The sequence below is a fragment of the Cladophialophora bantiana genome, assembly GCF_000835475.1.
Source record: "Cladophialophora bantiana CBS 173.52 unplaced genomic scaffold supercont1.9, whole genome shotgun sequence".
Lineage (NCBI taxonomy): Eukaryota > Fungi > Ascomycota > Eurotiomycetes > Chaetothyriales > Herpotrichiellaceae > Cladophialophora > Cladophialophora bantiana.
Window position 1 is genome coordinate 571879 of NW_015971583.1, and position 19090 is coordinate 590968.

Sequence of the window (19090 nt, forward strand, 5' to 3'; positions counted from 1 at the left end):
TCTCTTGCGCGTTTCCCTTGTAATGTGTGTCGTGGCGGTGGCGATGGTGGCTAATCTAGCAGCAGCCACCAGCAGCGCCCGACTGCACACCTTGTCCTTGTCCGACTTGAACCGTGGGCTTATTGTTGACCGTGGTAGTTCCCATGCGCTCCTTGATCTGCCGGGCCATGGTCAAAAATGCTTGCTCGACGTTGGAGGCATTCTTTGCGGAGGTCTCGAGGAATGGGATTCCCAGGCTGTCGGCAAATTCCTGTTGCATGATGAGTCTTGCCGCTTTTCGGCCTACTCGTTTAGGGGGCGCGCCACTGTACCTTTGCCATGGTGTATTCGACCACCTTCTTGTCCGACATATCGCTCTTGTTGCCGACAAGTAGCTTGTTAACTCCTTCAGTAGCGTAGCGATCAATTTCCTGTAGCCATTGCTTGACGTTGTTGAATGAGTCCATGTCTGTCACATCGTACACCACACAGATGCCATGAGCGCCTCGGTAATAGGAGGAAGTAATGGTTCGGAATCGTTCTTGGCCGGCAGTATCCCACTGTTCGAAGGTCAGACAACGTATCACACGAGATGTGTAGAGATTTCCCATACGATTTGTAGCTTGACAGTCTTTCCATCGAGTTCGATGGTTCGGATTTTCTAAACCCCCGTCAGCCTCCCGTTTCTCCTAATTTCGGAATCCTTAGATAGCAGCCTAGGATCGCAACAACGTACGAAATCGACGCCGATGGTAGAGATGTAGGACTCGGTGTACGTGTCATCGGCGAATCGCAACAGCAGGCATGACTTTCCGACGCCAGAGTCTCCAATAAGCAAGAGCTTGAAGAGGTAATCGTATCTGCGTGGCGAGGTTAATATCCATAACGCATGAGGCCGGTGGTTTCCGAGGACGGGTTTTTAAAGGAATGGCTCTACAGATTGTTAGCAGTGGCCCATACTCGGCATATCACCGTCGAGAGGATGATGATTGCTGGTGCTTTAGATGACTTACCACTCTGGATTCATGGTGCTCGATGGAACAGGGGGTTCTAGGAGACTTGGGAAGATTGACACTGATGGAACTGATATGAACAAGAAGTTGAGGAGAGCCTAGATTGGTGAAGCCGGGTGACAAATTGAGTTGAAAGCGAAGGGTGAATTGATGGGAGAATGAATCTGGCGTCTGGCGTTTGCGGCCAACCTGGACTTTGGGATCCGCTACTTGGAGGCGAAAGAGTGGTAACGCAGTCCGTAACTTAGGCGCAGGCAGACTCAGGCTCCTTTGTCACCTGTCCAGATCCTTGTAATTGGGCGGCAGAAGCCTGTAACAGAGAACCTACGGGCACTAAGAGTAGCTGATGATGACAAGGTCGGGCAGATCACGTGCCAAGCCACAAACAATAACTGCGTGACACTCTTTCATTATGCTCCGTATCATCATGATGGCAACCTCCATAACTACTTAGGTGCTGTGTAGGTAGCCTTCACAACACCCATCAGGCAGCACCCCGGAAATAGCAGTACAAACACCTCCCGCACGCGTGTTCACATCCACAGGGTTGGTCTCGTGGGACATGAACTTATGCATCCCCTCCAGAGAGAGGTTTGTACAGATCAGTGACGACCACTCACCGCAGCAAATCAAACGGGTCGACAACCACCATTCTCATTGACTAGCTTCATCGAACGGGCTCGCAAATCCTGCTCTTAGTGACGGACATAAAGTCCAGGGTGGACAGATTGTCTGCCATAGCATGAACTGCCTCTTCAACCGCAACCTTGTCCTGTCTCTTGCAGCTCTTGACTCGACAGCAAATCATGGATCCACCACTAGTGGACAGATGGAGAGAAGAGAACATCCCAAGCTTCCCCTATTTGGTCATTGTGTCTACACACATAAATCCACAAACCCGCTCCCATTTTTGTGGAGTATCCGTGACCTTACGAGGCATACCCGTGAGCCTTCAACCACTCCAACAACTCCGCCTCGTCGCGCTCCTTATATCGTGCATTCCCCGTAATTGTATCATACACGATGACCAGACTTCTGCTGAATTGCCCAGTCTCCTTGTCCTTGAAGAATTGGTCGATATCATCTCTCACCTTGAGATCCGAGTACTTGGGCAGGCCTGACTTTATCCATCTGTCAATAACCACACTAGTGACCCCCAATCGCTTGAACACCCGGGGCCAGTTTTGCTTGGTATACTCCCAAGCCACGTTCCGGGTCTCATTATTGTTTGACACGGCGATGATACCTCCATGCGCGTCTTGTGGAGGGACCTCCTCGGAGGTGACGAATTCTAGCAAGTCCCATGCATGATCCGAGTTCTTCGAGCGGCCCAGTGCTTGAATGCAGATCTCTTTTCCATCAACACTGGTGGTCTTTATGAACTCTTGTTTGACGGTGTCATACTCTTCTTGCCCGCCATTCGCGACTGCCAAGTTGAATATCACGCCTCGAAGGTTTTGATGGATGGCTTTCTCATCGCCAGATTTCCATGCTGCGAATTTCTTCTGCCCTTCGGAGATGATTCCTTGGTGGCCGGCGCCGGCAGCGGTGCTAAGGAGGAGTTTTCTCGATTGACCAGTTAGGTAATCTTCACCCTCAGGATAGTTCCAACCTATTGCCTCTGCAGCAGGGGATACGAGTTTGAGGGTGAATTTCTTCAATGCTGCAGAGATTTCCTTGTTCGACGCAAAGACTTGTCGCACTTTCGATAATGAGCCGGCAATCTGTTGCCACACCAAGAAGCTTTTTTCGTCCTTGAAGCCTTCTAGGAGAGACAGGAGAGCGGCTGTTGTACCATTTCCAGCGATCGCCAAGGCAGTAGCATCACCCATCAGGCCAATCTTATCTTCGATGGAAAGCTGCTCATGGGCTTCACCAAGCTTCATCAGTCGCTGAGGTGGGTAGTTCGCGCGATAGAAGCCGCTTTGATCAGCGTTGATTTTGTAAAAGGCATCATCCACATCTCGAACAGTGTCCTGCTTCTGGGTCAAGGCGCTGTGAACGATCTTGACAGGGGTGCCGGTCTTGAGACCAACCGGAACCCACCACATAGTTTCGTCTTCCTCGGCCTTCACATCTCCAGTCGTCAGGAACCTTGATTGGCGAATGGATATTTGACCAGGCTCTTCCGCTATTGTGATCACCGGAAACCCGATCTTACGAATCCAGGGATCCATAAATGTTTGAACATCTTGGCCAGAGGCTGCGCTAAGGGCCGCCCAGAGATCATTGGTTTTGGCGTTTCCATAAGCATGGATCTTGAGATAATCACCAACTCCTTTGAGGAAGATCTCTTGTCCGAGATAGTTGCTCAACATCCTGATGACAGAACTGCCCTTGAGATACGAAATGTGGTCGAAAATTTGATCAGCTTCGAGAGCATTGCGGACTGGGACTTCGATAGGGTGGGAAGCACGTAACGAGTCGAGTTCGAGAGCTGTTTGAACAGCTTCAGCCTAGAGTAATCGTCAACAAGGACAACACTGGTACAATACCTCTGGACATTCTACGCACCACAAACTGACTCCAGACTTTCCACTCCGGATGCAAATGGTCGACAGCTAGCCAGCCGACCCAGGTGGCGAAACCTTCATTCAGCCACAACTCATTCCACCAATCCATAGTGACCAGGTTGCCGAACCACTGATGTGCCAACTCGTGAGCAACAACATAGGCAACTCTATTCTTGAAACGAGCATCGGACTTCTCTTCATCATATAGGACCGCCGTGGTTCGATACGTGACCAATCCCCAATTTTCCATGGCGCCCATGGCGAATTCATGAACAGCCAGCAGATCCGATTTAGGAAGGGGATATTCAATTCCGAAAACGTCTGAAAAATAGTCAAGGGTCTTGTGGGCGTGTTCCATGGCAAAACGACCTTGCTCTTTAAGCCCACGAGTCGTGTAGACTCTGACAGGCAAAGGCTTGCCGTTGTACTTGCGTTCCGTGAAGCCTTCGACGTATTCAAAATCACCGATGGCCCATGCTGCTAGGTATGTGCTCATGGCTGGTGTCTTTTCAAATGATACCTTTTTCAGACCGTCCTTGCTCCCCTTGCTTGTCGATTTCTCGGGCATATTACTCAGGGCAACCAGATCCTCTGGGATCTCAACCTCGAACTCAAAAGATGCTTTCAGATTTGGTTCGTCAAAGCAAGGGAAAGCCCTCCTGGCAGCACAAGCTTCGAATTGCGTGCTGAACATGTAGTGGTACCCTCCGTCTTTTGGGGTTCCCGCGGCTGGAGTGACAGCAGGCTTATATTTGGAGCGATAAAAGCCTTCCATAGCATTATTCATTGTTCCTCTGAAACCGATAGCAAAAACAGCATCACCAGATGGGATTTTGCCTGAGAACTTGATCGTCGCTCTTTCGCTCTTCTTGTCATAGGAAACGTCGGCCATTGATGTGATTGTAGAGCCACCATCTTTGCTCAGAACTTCTGCATTTTTGATTTCCAGCTCTTTCACGTTAAGGACGAGCTCTTGCGTTTCTTGCTTGACCTTTGAGTCGACCTTGACGGTACCGTCATAGCTCCAGTTCCCACCAAACTCCAGATTGTAGAGGGACAAGTCATAGTTGAGAGGTTTTATGGTATCCGGCAGAATATCTCGGTCACTGGGAGGCGCCATGGTCCTTCTTGCGTCTATCGAACAGAATCGGATCTGGAGTGATCTGTGATCGAGGCGTCTTGAGAAAGAAGGTTGGCTGAGCCGGGAGTGAAGCGAGAGAGTACAGATGCTTCTTTTCGTACCCGCGACAAAAATAGGTCCAGCCTTGAATGTCGAAGTGAAAAAGGAATAAAATTTGAAGTCGAGCATCCACGCCCTCCTTCCTACTTGGGTTGCAAATAGATCTGCATTAACAGCAGCCAACGGCCAACTAGTACGAGGAGAACGACGGAGGATTGCTACATACCAATCGAGTCAACGTACGAGGTATTACTCGGTACTGGCCGAGCTGCCTGAACGGTTGCATTGGCGGGGGGATTCATGGCATCATCTCCAACTGCAGCTCCAAATTATTTTCAGCCTTACCACATCAAGCCTCGTCCTGCACGCGACAACGTGTTTCCTAACTAGCCGTTTTCTATTCTCTTTTCTCTCTTGCCGCTGCGCGTCTTCCTCGTCCATGTGATGCCGGCATCAGGGGACGAATATGTTGCCGATGGAACAGACGACGACTTGCCTAGAGCCTCCGCCCGCGGCCGTTCTGCTGTTCGAAGGGCAAATGCTCGCGAATCTGCCCAGAGCTTTGAAGTAACCCGAACTTGGGATCTGCTCGTTGAAGGTGCCGATGGAACCATTACAGGTGCGGTTGAGGGTCTCCTGGAGGCGGGTAAGAGGAAAAGGTAGGTTCTTCAATCCATCGACGGAAGGAACTAGACACAGAAGAGAATCAGTCTCAAAAGAACGCCAACTGCACCTCATTTGAATGTATCTCACCATGGCTTCTCTGCAGACTTCTCAAAGACACCACGCCCCTCCAGCGTGGTATAATCCGCCACCTAATCCTTATCCTCGACATGTCCCTCTCTATGAATGAGAAAGACCTCCGTCCAACCCGCTACCTACTCACCCTGTCCTACACCGAATCCTTCATCCGCGAATTCTTTGAGCAAAACCCGATTTCGCAGCTTGGGATAATAGGCATGCGCGACGGTATCGCCGTTAGGATCAGTGATATGTCTGGTAACCCAACCTCTCACTTGGCTGCAATACAGAAATACCGTAAGGAAGAACCCAAAGGCAATCCCTCCCTGGAAAATGCGCTTGAGATGGCAAGAGCAGGATTGTTTCACGCGCCCAGCCACGGGACGCGTGAGATACTGCTGGTATTTGGCGCTTTACATACTTCGGATCCGGGGGACATTCACAATACGATCAACAGTCTAGTTCATGACAAGATACGGGCTACGGTCATTGGCCTCGCGGCGCAAGTTGCCATCTGTGCCGAACTTGTCTCCAAGACAAACGACGGTGACTTGTCCCCCTACGGCGTTGTATTGCATGAACAACACTTTCGGGAACTATATATGGCTGTGACAACTCCACCAATTACCCACGGCGGCGCCAACAAGACAGCCTCATCACTCTTGATGATGGGTTTCCCTTCCAGAACAGTAGAGGGGCACCCCTCACTATGTGCTTGTCACGCCACACCCAGACGAGATGGGTATTTGTGCTCACGATGCAGTGCCAAAGTATGCAGTCTGCCGAGCGAATGCCCTGTGTGCGGACTGACGCTAATACTGAGCACCCATTTGGCGAGGAGCTATCACCATTTATTTCCCCTTGTGAATTGGCTCGAAGTTCCCTGGTCAAAGGCTTACCGAAGTACTGCTTGTTATGCTTGTTTGAAGCAGTTCCCCCCAGCTCCAAAGCCAAGTCAGTTGCCGACATCAACCGCAAAGGAACAGCAACCGGGACAGTCAAGTACGGACCCTCCTACTGGCTCCACAGTCCCAATCTCTGTTGGTAATAAAAACCCTCAATCTGCAGGCCCCCTCCCGACGACCAGTACCAGCAGATACGAATGTCCTGTCTGCCGGAGGCATTTCTGCATCGACTGCGATCTATTTGCCCACGAGGTCGTGCATAATTGCCCTGGATGCCAGAGTGCGAAGATACAGACGAGCTTGATGGGAGAGACAGAGATGCCAGCTCCGGATCGAGGTGAAGCAGACGGAGAGAGAAATGGGGCGCAACAGGCTGGGACGGAGGGTCAGGACAAGGGACAGAATGAATGTTGATTGACTTTCCAGTAGCGAAACAAACTTGAACAAGTCCCTCAACTTTCATGCCTAATTCCTTCGACCTTTTTGCCACTTTCAGCATGGATTATCCAGTTCCAATGGATCATCATTGAGAAACCACATACGCAAAAGTTTGTACGAATTTTGTATTCCAGAATTGATTCTGCCTAATCTCCTCGAATATATATACCCCCTCGCTTTCACCATCTTCTCCCTTTCCTTTCTGCATATCCTTCCTACTATTCTTATCCCTATTCTTAACTTGCATTGATATCATATTGTTATCCGACAAGTCAAGTGCGGGTCTCTTGCAACAGTTTTTGGAACGACAACATTGGAAGTTTTCTTCCGCATCTTTTTCATCATTGCTTCCTTTTGCCTTGTTGCAAAGCTTTGGAGAAGAAGAGGTTTGAGCGCGGTTCATCTGTCTCTTTCTGCAGATAGAGCATGTTGTCTCTGTCCTCATAAAGTCGACTCGCAGGGAGCCATAGCTTCAGATCCTCGACTCACCATTGTTCGTAGTTACGCAATTGTCCTTCTTCAAATTCTTTTTTCTTGGACACTGGAAGAGTGCCTCACGGCTTAGGCAATACCTGCTCATACACACGGCTGTTTTACCTCCAAGGCAAGCATCTACCCACCAAAGGGAATGGAATCTCATCATTCAATATGTTCTTGCATTACTCTTGCAGTGACGATATGTCCTTTCTGATGGCAAATGTAGGTATCAATTTGAAGGTGGTATGTGAAGGCTCCGGACATGCTATTTCCCACATCGACAGCCCATAAAATGTACGCATGTGAAGCCATCGCTTCGTTATCTCCTGCGCCGGAGTTCACCTCAACTGACCAGCATTACCAGAATTAGGACGACCGCCAAAAGGCAGATGGAACAAATACGTCGGAATCGACCAAGGAAGGTCAAATAGTAATAGAACAATGACAGAAGCCAACCAAAAGCAGTGGATATTGCAGGGATACGTAGCCGGAACGGTATAACGTTCGGTCGAGATAGGGGCCCACCCATTACTGAAGTGTATAAGGTCTGGACCCTATTATGAGGTACTTAACGCTCCTGAGGATCAGCTTTGACCCATCTCCTTCAACGGAATCTCAATCTCCGCCAGTGACAGTTTCTATCCTGATCTTCGTACTCACCAAGGCAAATTCTGGCAGACAAAGCTGCTTCAACTGGAAGAACAAGACCAAAACTTGCAAGGACGTTGTAAGCTAGAGAGCCTCGCTTTCGATGTCAGTGTTAAAGGCACAAAGGAAGGTAACAAGGCAGAAAACAACGCAATAAGCGCTGGGTTGAAGGACAACGCCCTTCCTGATGAGCTTTGACCCATCTCGGTAGTTGCAATCCTTTTCTTCTTTGAACGACAGACTTCCTCGTCGGAGCCTCCTGCGGGTCGAGCCAGCTTCCGAAATACGGGAAGGGAATTTGTCCGCATGGTCGAGAACGATGGCAAGGATTGCTGCAGTCATGTCGAAGCCCCGTTTTTACTGCTTCGAATGTTGAAACAGGGGATGATCCATGCCACACAATCTCGAAATCAGCACGAATCAAAGTGGTGCTCACAGCTCGACGAGCACATCTCCTTCTGCGTCAAAGGCCAGGAATGGGCTCATATATATCGAACTTCCTCTTATGTGGTTCGCTACACGGCTCCTTGCGATCCAAACCCATTCGCGGTATTACTCTGCTCTTCATTCCGGGGCTGTGCTACAATGGGAATATAGGGGAGAATTTGGAAGACGACACTACTATGAACATCTTGTTCTGGGGCAGATCTCTGGAAAGGATGAGAATCTACGACAGAAGCAGAAAGGAAAAGGAACAGATACTAGACGGATACTACGTTGGCCGCTAGGAAGACGAGGAAACAAAGGACGCCTTACTGGAAAAACCCGAGATAACAGAGCGCACCAGCGACATAGGCCAAGCCGATGTTGTCTAAGAGCGAGATGTTGATGTGCTGGGTGAACAGATGGCAGGCTGAACGGGTTTTTTGGAGTTTGATGATAGCAAAAGGGTCATAAGAAGAAATTGACGTAATATTACTATTTGCTCCAGTCACTGACCAGTGCAACTTCTCTACGACGGGCAAGATGGGCATAGATATGCTCCAGAGAATGTTCTTAAGGGGGGCGATGCAGGCGGAGCTGCATGAAACGTGGTTTGTCCTTGGGAGCGGAAAATATGAGAAATCTGTCAGACGGGTGTCAGACACCCCAATTAATCGAACTGCACGACCCATCATGCCCATGGCGGCCCTTGCAAGCCACCAAGCTCAGTGTTGCTGGACTAATTCTTTAAATGACGCTCACAAGAAGCTTTCGCTCCTTTCCACCTCCCGCCCCCCTCCTATGCATGTTGGCCAGCTGCTCGAATCGCCCAGATTCAACCACCACCCACTGCAGGCCATCCGACTTATGCATCAGGTCGTCCCTGTCTTCAGCATTCTTCTGTGCGGGGACCGCGGCACTACGAACGGCTTCAAACATACGTTTTTGACTTCGTAGTTCCGAACGCAACTCTCGGAATGGCGCACTAAGCGTGAATGCAGCCGTGCGTTGGGACAAGTACAAATTCATCTGGCTCTCGCCCGTTTTCATTTGATGTCAACTGCGTCTTCGGACCAAAAGAATGGACTTTGCATCTCGCCATTTCCGGGTGTGATCTCGTCAACTACTTGATCTGTGATCAAGCTGCCGTCAAGCTCTGCAAATGGCCCAACATGCATACAAAATTTTCTGACTCTCGCTACAACCACTCACGATCGCGAAACCAATTTTCTCGATACGTGATCGGAGACTTTACGTTTGGGCTCTATCAGCAGAAGGCACGCCACAAGCTCTTTTTACAGAGGAACATCTCGCGGGTATTGGAGCATCACGCGGAGCGGCGGAAGGAGAAACGCCCATGGGCGAGTTCGACACCTCTTGTGGCCAAAAATACGACCGACGTCGAGAAGGTCTCAGAAGGGACGATTTCGGGTGCAAGTGGGGCAGGTCGGGTGGTAAAGAGTGCTGCAGTCGACGGAACAGAGACTTCGGGAGACCCCACTGCCACCTCCAATTCATCTCAACTGACAACGCGCAATATGTCGTCGAGACCAGACCCTTGTGAGCGGAACGGAACACAGCAAGAGAGCACTAGGCAGCGAAGCATCAGAGGCCTCGTCAACAAAACGTACCACCATCCTAATGCCGAGCTAATGCTTGACTTGAGTAATATCAGAAGGAAACTCAACTTCAAAACCAATTGTCTTAGCGGCGATCAGAGGCCTTCCAAACGCCAGAAACGCGACGCTGTCCGATGCCTGTGCCATCTGACAATATGGGACAATCGCGATGGCTGTAATGTGATGCCACTTACCACCAAATCATCATATTGTGATGTAACAGTCGGTGACAATGGCGTGCATGGCTACTTTGTCGACCTCGAACTAGAAGAGCCTTTCGTTGTCAAAGCGACAGAGCTCAAAGTTCCCATTCAACAAGAGTCGAAATCTGTTCGGGGAATTATCAACAAGTATTTTCTTGAGATCAAGATTATTCCCTTTGCAGTTGACAGTTGCTGGCCCCCAATACCAATTATGAGCAAGAGCGACGCTGACAAGTTCACTTCGGAAATCGGGAAGGTAGAAATTGAAGAGCTGCAAGGAGCTATTGTCGCAAGATACACCCACCTTCCACAAGCTCCTGACCCGGATGTCCCGCTCAGTGTGTTTTTCCTGCATGAAGGACGCACATACAAGACGAATTACGGACTCCAGGTGACATCAACTTGGCAGAAATCCGACCTTGTCTCTAAACCTACTGAGCCGGGGAGCAAAGACTTGGATATCGACTCGTTTCTGTCCCAAAACTTGAACGCGGTGTATTTGCCAGAGAGACCAAAAAGGGACCAGAAACCTGCTCCTAAGGCAGCTTCGCAGAGTCCGCACCAACCCGAAACAAGCTATACCTTTTCTAGTACGATTTCGAGGCAAGCAGGTACTGGTGAAGAGTTCCGCAATGCCATAGTCGAGGGATATCGATGTCCGCTTTGCGCCCCGTGGAAGTCGCGGAGTTTGCAGAATTTGCTGTTTCATCTCACGACCACGCATCCGAAATATAATTTCTCGGTGGCGAGGCTGCGACGAGACCCCATCACCAACGAGCCGACCGAAATCCAAATTAAAGTCGATACTCTCGTGAACCTCAGAAGGGAGGAGAATGATTTTCAATTTCACTGGCAAGCTCCAGCCAAACCATTCGACCTCTCGGCCTATGTAGAAGGCGATCGTAGCTGGACAGGGGAAAAGGCAGTTAAGAAGCCTCCTTTGAGCGGGATCACGACTTCCAATAACTCCTGGTCAACCATATCGGGCTCGCGATATCCACTAGCGTCTGAGGTCCCTGATTTTCGTAAACCTAACCGCAGAAAGGCCAGAGCCATTTGCCTACAGTCCAAGTATGACACACCCGAAGATGTATGGACCTCTATTTCAGATCGACCGGTCTCCCCCAGTGAAGAACCACGCAGTGACACAGATGACGAAGTCGACAATAGCTTGCATATTGAAAGGCATATGGAACTGCTTGAAATCATGGCTCAAAAACAGGGTTGGAGCAATCACAAACGGGAGCTCTACAAACGGTGGAACCGACACCGGACGGAAGAACATCTCGAACATCCCCGATATCTGTCGAATTCTCTCATTAGATTTGTCAGAAAGCATAGAAGATGGTTGAAGGACGGGAGTGATGAGCTGTGTCAAGTTTTCTTCGACTTTTTGAGCGAGCTGAAAGAGAAGAAGGTCATTGATGATAATGTGGTTGCGGACGTTAACGAGCTGATTTTCCAAGGTCCTCCATCGGATGCACTGGTGGAAGAAAGAGAGACAAGCGAAGCGGTACTTAGTCGTGCACCAGAAGTGGCACAAGGCTCTCAGGGCACTAAAACAGCCAACGTGCAATCCCGAACTCGAGTGCAGGCGCAAAGAACACAAAAAAGGCATGGAGAATCGGACAAGGAAAATGAACGAGCTCAAACCCAAATGACAAGTGAATATAAATGCGGCGATTGCCTCAGGGAAATCGAGCTTGCACACAAGAACACAATCTGCTGCGCGGATCCCGAGTGCAGAACACCCGGAAAGAGGTATCACAAGAGATGCGCCTTGTATCAGAGATTGTTGTTCGGCAAGAAAAGAAGAAACATCCCAACGCATGGGGACTTTGGTCGTCCTCTGCCGGAACTCAGTCCAACCGAGAACGAAAAGCTGGAGAATTGGATGTGCAAGCACTGCGTCGCGAAATGGTGGGTGCTCTTGCTGGACCGTACACCGAAACGGATACAGCCTGTCAAGAAGAAGCCAATAAAGATAAGGAAGAAGGTGAGGAGAAGAAAGGTAGACGATGAGTCGTTATTGAAGTGGGCGACCCATGGGGCACACGAAGAGAGGATGAAGAAGGAGGAGATGATTAAGAATACGATGGCAGCGAACGAGGGGGCGAATGGAAAGGGCAAGGAGGTAGCGAGGGAGACGAGGACTCCGACCGTCAACAGGGAAGGGACTCTAATTGGAAGTTCGATTCGGAACAAGATGGTGCTCCCCATGAGGATAGGTGGAGGGAGCCAGACGAAAACAGCGAGCCCGAAAAGGATGGGGAGCCCGATGCCGACAGCGAGGGCGGCGGCGACGGCAAGGGCTAGATTGAAATCCCAGGAGAAGGCCGTCCTTGCGAACAGAATTCTGGCGATAAACAAAAGGAAGAGTGGTCTATCGAAATCCAGGTTCTGCGGAGACACCACTGACACAGAGTCCTAGATATTTCTAGGAGCTAGGACGAGGCAAACGAGGATGAGGCCAAGCTCAAGCTCAAGCTCAAGCTCAAGCTCAGGCTCAGGCTCAGGGCTGTTGACTGGCAAGCCTCAGACCATACATACCACCGCGATTTCTGGGATTCTAGATCCGCGATACTATTAGTGAGTTCTGAGACCTGAATCGGATTGGAACGCGGTGAATGGGGATCCAATCTCCATGAATGCAATATTCTATCCAATCCAATCCAATCCAACGCATTCAAAAACAAAATGGACCAAATAGAACTAGGCCCGGGGTTTCAAGTATCCATGTAGCCGTGGTTGTAGTCGTCGCTATACAGATGGAGGGGATGTGGATATGGATACAATGATGATAGTGGCGAGGGTCGATAAGCGCTGTGTATACACTCCGTGTATACCGAGTACGGAGTACAGATGAGGGGTCTGGGGTATGAAGAAGCTAGAGCCAGGAAAGAACCAAATGTCGGAATGCCAGCAGATTGAATGAATTTTTGGCTTTGGTTCTTTTTTTTTGGAAAGCAGATCTTGGAGCTGTCCGTCTGGCAGCAAGTCAACCACCCCAACGGTCTATCACTTGCCATGCGGGCAAGAATGAAACCCCCATTCTGATCGCTTTTCCTAGTCTGCCGTGAGGCAGATTGATTTTTGACTCTTGGACGCCTGTACCTCTTTTGCCTCCTGAAGAAATGCTGTCAATGCCACGTCAAATCGCTTGACGGATGGAACAAGATAAAATATCCTCTTTCGTGGTGAGGTTCTAGGGCAATTCTGAATCATGTGCCCATTGGGGGCCCATCAGCTTCACGATTCGAATCACATATTTGCGTGATTCATTCTTCGAGAGCTGAACTAAGGCCATCACATCGGCCGCCGCCGCAATTATGAACCGTCCATATTCCAATGCTCTTCGCGGAAGATGCGCAGTAATGCAGGCGATATCAACCTTTCATCTCCTCATCCTCGTCTTCGGGCGCCTCGAAGTCTTCATCGTCGTCGTCATCGTCGTCGTCCAAATCGTCACCAGCATCCTTTGATTTCTGCTCGGCTTCAGCCCAGTCGATCTTCTTGCCACGGGTCCGGGTCTCGACAATGTTTTCCAGTTCAAGTGCTTCCATCTCATCGACTATATTGAAGTTAGTTTGGACTCCCCTTCGCAGAAATCTGCGAGCGGAGGATAGATGGAGAGAGGTTTTCATGGCGGATTGGTGTGCGATTTACATCATGGTAGGAGTGATGTGAGGATTTGCTCAAGGGGTAGAATGTACCTTCATCTTCCACTTCGGGTATCTGGAGCAAGTGATCATGTCAGAATGGGCTAGGAAGACAAATCCTCGATGTCATGGACATACCTCTTCTTCCTCTTCCTCTTCTTCGTCGTCTTCGTCATCATCCTCTTCCATCATCATAGGCTCCTCGACCGCCTTGCCCTTTCCTTTGCCAGTGTCGGTAACTTCGCTTGCGCCCTGAGGCACGGTCTCGCCGTTTGCCGCCATTGTACGGTTTGGAAGATATTAGTGGGGAGGATCTAGAGGTGTTGGAGCGATAGGAGAGGCTCCTTTGAAGTTGAGAGCAGTTGGTATTGAGCAGCAAAGTGTGGCAATTGCTGGTGGACACACATTCGAGTTTGGAGCGCTGCGCGCTTTGCGACAGCGCGCCAAGCACCACTACACAGCTAACCTGATTAGACCTAGTATAATCACGTGGATACTCTTGGCCTAGCCGGATATCATATCCGATGTCAATTCGCGAATCCGTTTGGATTATCACGTCCCGTCTTTCTTGAGTTCGCGGCTACAATTGCTTGGACCAGTATGGGGCTCGAGGTTTGATGCCGATAGGATGCTACTGAGAGACCACACATGAAGATTTCAACGTTGCGACTGTGTATCCAACCGCAGAGACTTATGGGCTGCCACTGTTACGAGAAATAGACGGTCGCTGATGATTACAGCTATGGCAAGTGCAATTTTGATGGCAGCCATCGTGAGCGGCGTCAACGAGCAATCAACGTCGCATTGAGGCCAACTAAGCTCGATTTTGAGTGGTCAGGTACCTCGTACCCTGCCGGTCCCTAGGATTTTGATAAAGCTAGAGCGATGGCGAGAAGAGATCTCATCTTTCCTACTTGTTATGTCGATCTTAACGCTATGAACAGTCTGGATTCTTTGCTCTCGGTGTTGTTGCAGTTAAAGTGTGGGTTTTCGCGGGAAGTACCATCTACAAAGTTCGCCTTGTGGTCAGGGTGGTTGCGTGTAGCTTGAAGTGGTTTCTGTAAGGGACTGAATTTGTCGCGTGATGTCTTGAGAAAATATTGCTGATCTTTTAAGCTTCCGGTCAATTTCAGAGAATGGGAAGATAGAGGACTGGGACTGGATGGAGAACAAATTAGGCGAAGCGACTCCACACGATCCTCATCTTTCTAGCACAGTCTTCCGAACTGTATCTTACTTTGTGTACGAGTACGATTTTTGGAGAGAATGTGTGATGCATCGGTGGGGATTATAGAACTGCGGTAGTGGCTCGCGAGTGGCGATGATTAAACGTCAGAAGAAGCGAAAAGAATTGGCATGATGTTGTTTGATGCAGCAATTTCATCATTGCTTAGAAGCATCGTGAAAGATTTCTGACCGGTATCGAAGATGCAAGTATCAGGCGACTTTTTTTTCTTCGCTACCTTGTGTGGTTGCCCCTCCAATCAACCGTGGAGAACCCACCTCAGCCTTGTCTGGAGAAATTCAGCGAAATAGGTAGTTGGAGGGGGAATTGAATGACGTACTAGGGGTTCAGTCGTTCAGTGCGGGACAGCTTCCACTGCGAAAAATGCCCAGCTGCAGCCCTCACCACAACAAACGGCTACCCTCACCAAAGTGGAACATAAGGCGCACAGAGTGAGTGGAAGGGCACAGACAATTCAGGCAGCTTCACAGCCCACTTCCTGTCACCGCAGGCGCTCGCTGGAAGAGGCCGGCAGCTTCCAGCTTCCAGTGGGAACCGCAACCCTGCAACTAGAACGGTCGCCAAAGTTCCACGTACTTCTTCACGGTTCGATCAACTGCGTCCCGCCCTCGCCTTGGCAAAATTTCGACAACAACGAAATCCCATAAATCCCAGTGATCAGGCTCTGCCTTTCCTCTTTCTCACCATCAGATCACAACATCCAAAAATCTCTTAGGAATAAGAAGTCTGTCAAAGACTCCTTCATAGCGTTTCTTTCTCCCTTGCACTACCCCATTTCCTCTCATTCTCCAGTCATCATGGCACCAGCAATTGGCATCGATTTGGGCACTACCTACTCATGCGTGGGTGTCTTCCGGGACGACCGCATAGAGATCATCGCCAATGACCAGGGCAACCGAACCACCCCCTCGTTCGTTGCTTTCACCGACACTGAGCGTCTCATTGGTGATGCCGCGAAGAACCAGGTCGCCATGAACCCCCACAACACCGTCTTCGACGCCAAGCGACTGATCGGTCGTAAATTCAGCGACCCCGAAGTTCAAGCCGATATGAAGCACTTCCCATTCAAGGTCATCGACAAGGGTGGCAAGCCGGTCATCCAGGTGGAGTTCAAAGGTGAAGAGAAGCAGTTCACACCAGAAGAAATCTCGTCCATGGTCTTGACCAAGATGAGAGAAACTGCGGAGTCATACCTCGGTGGCACAGTCAACAACGCAGTCATCACCGTGCCTGCCTATTTCAACGACTCTCAACGCCAAGCCACCAAGGATGCTGGTCTGATTGCCGGCCTCAACGTCCTTCGTATCATCAACGAACCCACTGCTGCCGCCATTGCCTACGGTCTCGACAAGAAGGCTGAAGGCGAGCGCAATGTCCTCATCTTCGATCTCGGTGGTGGCACTTTCGATGTTTCTCTCTTGACTATTGAGGAGGGTATCTTCGAAGTCAAGTCCACTGCTGGCGACACTCATCTGGGTGGTGAGGACTTCGACAACCGTCTTGTCAACCACTTTGTGAATGAGTTCAAACGTAAATACAAGAAGGTAAGAAGAATCCCATTTCCTTTGCCCCTCTCCCCTTTCCCTTGGGAGGTGGTGTTTTGATTCTACAGCGGCTCTGTATGGCGGTTTGCACAATCAAACAGAGTCGGCTGCGGAACGCTGACCCACCTTCTCCCCTTGCACTTCCCCCCTTGGCGCCTCCTCTCACAATAGAGCTTTATTATCGACGCTGCCGCTTCTTCTTGTGGTGGTCAACCGGCACTGCACCTTCCTCCCACCAGTGGATTGCGTCACGAAGGGCTACTATTCTCATAAGCGACAGCGTCGAAAACAAGCTCCTCATTGTTATCGTTCACCACGTCAGTATTGTTGTTCAATGTATACTAACGACTCAAAAATAGGATCTTAGCTCCAATGCTCGGGCTTTGCGTCGTCTTCGGACTGCCTGCGAGCGTGCCAAGCGCACCCTGTCCTCTTCGGCACAGACCTCCATTGAAATCGACTCCCTCTACGAGGGCATCGACTTCTACACCTCCATCACTCGTGCTCGATTCGAAGAGCTTTGCCAGGATCTCTTCCGATCCACTATGGAACCTGTCGAGCGTGTCCTTCGCGATTCCAAGATCGACAAGTCCTCCGTTCACGAGATCGTCTTGGTCGGTGGTTCCACCCGTATTCCCAGGATCCAGAAGCTTGTCTCCGACTTTTTCAACGGCAAGGAACCCAACAAATCAATCAACCCTGACGAGGCCGTCGCCTATGGTGCTGCCGTTCAGGCCGCCATCTTGTCCGGTGACACCACCTCCAAATCAACCAATGAGATTTTGCTCTTGGATGTTGCTCCGTTGTCCCTCGGTATCGAGACCGCTGGCGGTGTCATGACTCCTCTCATCAAGCGTAACACCACCATCCCCACCAAGAAGTCCGAGACCTTCTCTACATTCTCCGACAACCAGCCGGGTGTGCTCATTCAAGTCTATGAAGGTGAGCGTGCTCGCACCAAGGACAACAACCTGCTCGGCAAGTTCGAGCTGTCCGGTATTCCTCCTGCGCCTCGTGGTGTTCCTCAGATTGAGGTTACATTCGATATGGATGCCAATGGTATCATGAATGTCTCTGCTGTCGAGAAAGGAACCGGCAAGTCGAACAAGATTGTCATCACCAACGACAAGGGCCGTCTGTCCAAAGAAGAAATCGAACGTATGCTGGCTGAGGCCGAGAAGTACAAGGCTGAAGACGAGGCCGAGGCAGCCCGTATCAGCGCCAAGAATGGTCTGGAGTCGTATGCCTACTCTCTCAAGAACACTCTGTCCGACTCCAAGGTTGATGAGAAACTCGATGCATCCGACAAAGAGAAGCTCAAATCTGAAATCGACAAGATCATTTCCTGGCTTGACGAGAACCAGACCGCCACCAAGGAAGAGTATGAATCTCAACAGAAGGAGCTTGAGGGTATTGCCAATCCCATCATGATGAAATTCTACGGCGCTGGCGGCGAAGGTGGCATGCCTGGGGGAATGCCCGGCGGTGGTATGCCTGGCGGTCCTGGTGGCTTCCCTGGCGCGGGCGGTGCTGGTCACGGTGATGACGGCCCAACTGTCGAGGAGGTTGACTAAATATCTTCAAGATACGACCAAAAGCATGAGCGGCTTTAATTCTTGTGTCAATCATACCGGCGTTGGCGTTATCGATGGGACATGACATGATACCTCTTGCATGGCATAGAGTTTTCCGGCATCTTCCTACGAAGGGTTGATCATTGAGGTTTACAGGATCTCTACTGGTGATGATCGGCGGGAAGATAGTCAGAGTTAGAGAAATGACAGGGCTTAGCATAGCTTTCAATGCCAAAAAATATTCCATTGCAAATGTTCCATATTGCTTCATCCTCGCAATTATCCGTTTGTCCATGTAAATTGACACCAAATCAATGCCGCAAATCTGATTTGGCAGTTGCCTGCCAGAGGCTATTGGTACCTCTCGAGCCCTTAAGAGAGGGGGGCCTAACATATCTCGATATCTCCCAGTCTTGGCTTCCCCAGGCTTACATATACTGTTGTTTCATTTCCCCGGCCACTTTCATCCTCGTATTACAACAGATCATGTCTCAATGGCACGAAGGCGACCGGTCAAAACCTGCACGGAATGCAAGCAAGTCAAAGTTCGAGCCCTACCTTCTCTGTTCAACTTTTCACTTCTGGCTGATGCTCCCAGCTACGATGCGACGCCAACGAAACCTTTCCCCGTCCCTGCGCTCGTTGTGCGAAGAGAGAGTTGGTATGCGTGATTGATTCCAATTTCAAGCGGACGCCAGCTCGATTGTGGGTTTCTTCCTCGATTTGGTTTCATCGCCTGGCTCACGAACAGGCGTCTACAAACCGTCACCAATGAACTTCATCGGTTGAAGCAGTCAATCAAAGCTCAGCCCCAAAAAGGATCCAGCCTGGAGTCGAATCCAAACGGCCACCAGGTACAGGGAGCAGATTCTCCCCTAGTAGGAAATTCTCGCCCATCACCAGATGGCGGATCTCCGGCGAACAGCCC

General features: G+C 50.2%; 5 protein-coding genes across 5 annotated transcripts; 3 read left to right on the forward strand and 2 right to left on the reverse strand.

Moving 5' to 3' along the window:
* Positions 1–55: 55 nt before the first annotated feature.
* Z519_06502 (uncharacterized protein) lies at positions 56–4625 on the reverse strand (the record flags this gene model as incomplete). Its single annotated transcript, XM_016764242.1, has 8 exons — positions 56–250; positions 312–539; positions 593–640; positions 716–839; positions 996–1053; positions 1561–1571; positions 1950–3448; positions 3507–4625. The coding sequence occupies 8 exons, from the start codon at positions 4623–4625 to the stop codon at positions 56–58; spliced, it is 3282 nt and encodes a 1093-aa protein (XP_016619324.1).
* A 504-nt stretch (positions 4626–5129) lies between these two features.
* Positions 5130–6745, forward strand: Z519_06503 (uncharacterized protein; the record flags this gene model as incomplete). The annotated part of the gene is made up of 2 exons (XM_016764243.1): positions 5130–5344; positions 5455–6745. 2 exons carry the CDS (start codon positions 5130–5132, stop codon positions 6743–6745), a joined length of 1506 nt encoding a protein of 501 aa, XP_016619325.1.
* A 2744-nt stretch (positions 6746–9489) lies between these two features.
* On the forward strand, positions 9490–12455 carry Z519_06504 (uncharacterized protein; the record flags this gene model as incomplete). The annotated part of the gene is made up of 2 exons (XM_016764244.1): positions 9490–12273; positions 12330–12455. 2 exons carry the CDS (start codon positions 9490–9492, stop codon positions 12453–12455), a joined length of 2910 nt encoding a protein of 969 aa, XP_016619326.1.
* A 1070-nt stretch (positions 12456–13525) lies between these two features.
* On the reverse strand, positions 13526–14080 carry Z519_06505 (uncharacterized protein; the record flags this gene model as incomplete). Its single annotated transcript, XM_016764245.1, has 3 exons — positions 13526–13710; positions 13853–13874; positions 13937–14080. The coding sequence occupies 3 exons, from the start codon at positions 14078–14080 to the stop codon at positions 13526–13528; spliced, it is 351 nt and encodes a 116-aa protein (XP_016619327.1).
* Positions 14081–15841: 1761 nt separating this feature from the next.
* Z519_06506 (hsp72-like protein) lies at positions 15842–18162 on the forward strand (the record flags this gene model as incomplete). The annotated part of the gene is made up of 2 exons (XM_016764246.1): positions 15842–16588; positions 16948–18162. 2 exons carry the CDS (start codon positions 15842–15844, stop codon positions 18160–18162), a joined length of 1962 nt encoding a protein of 653 aa, XP_016619328.1.
* Between the last annotated feature and the right edge of the window lie 928 nt (positions 18163–19090).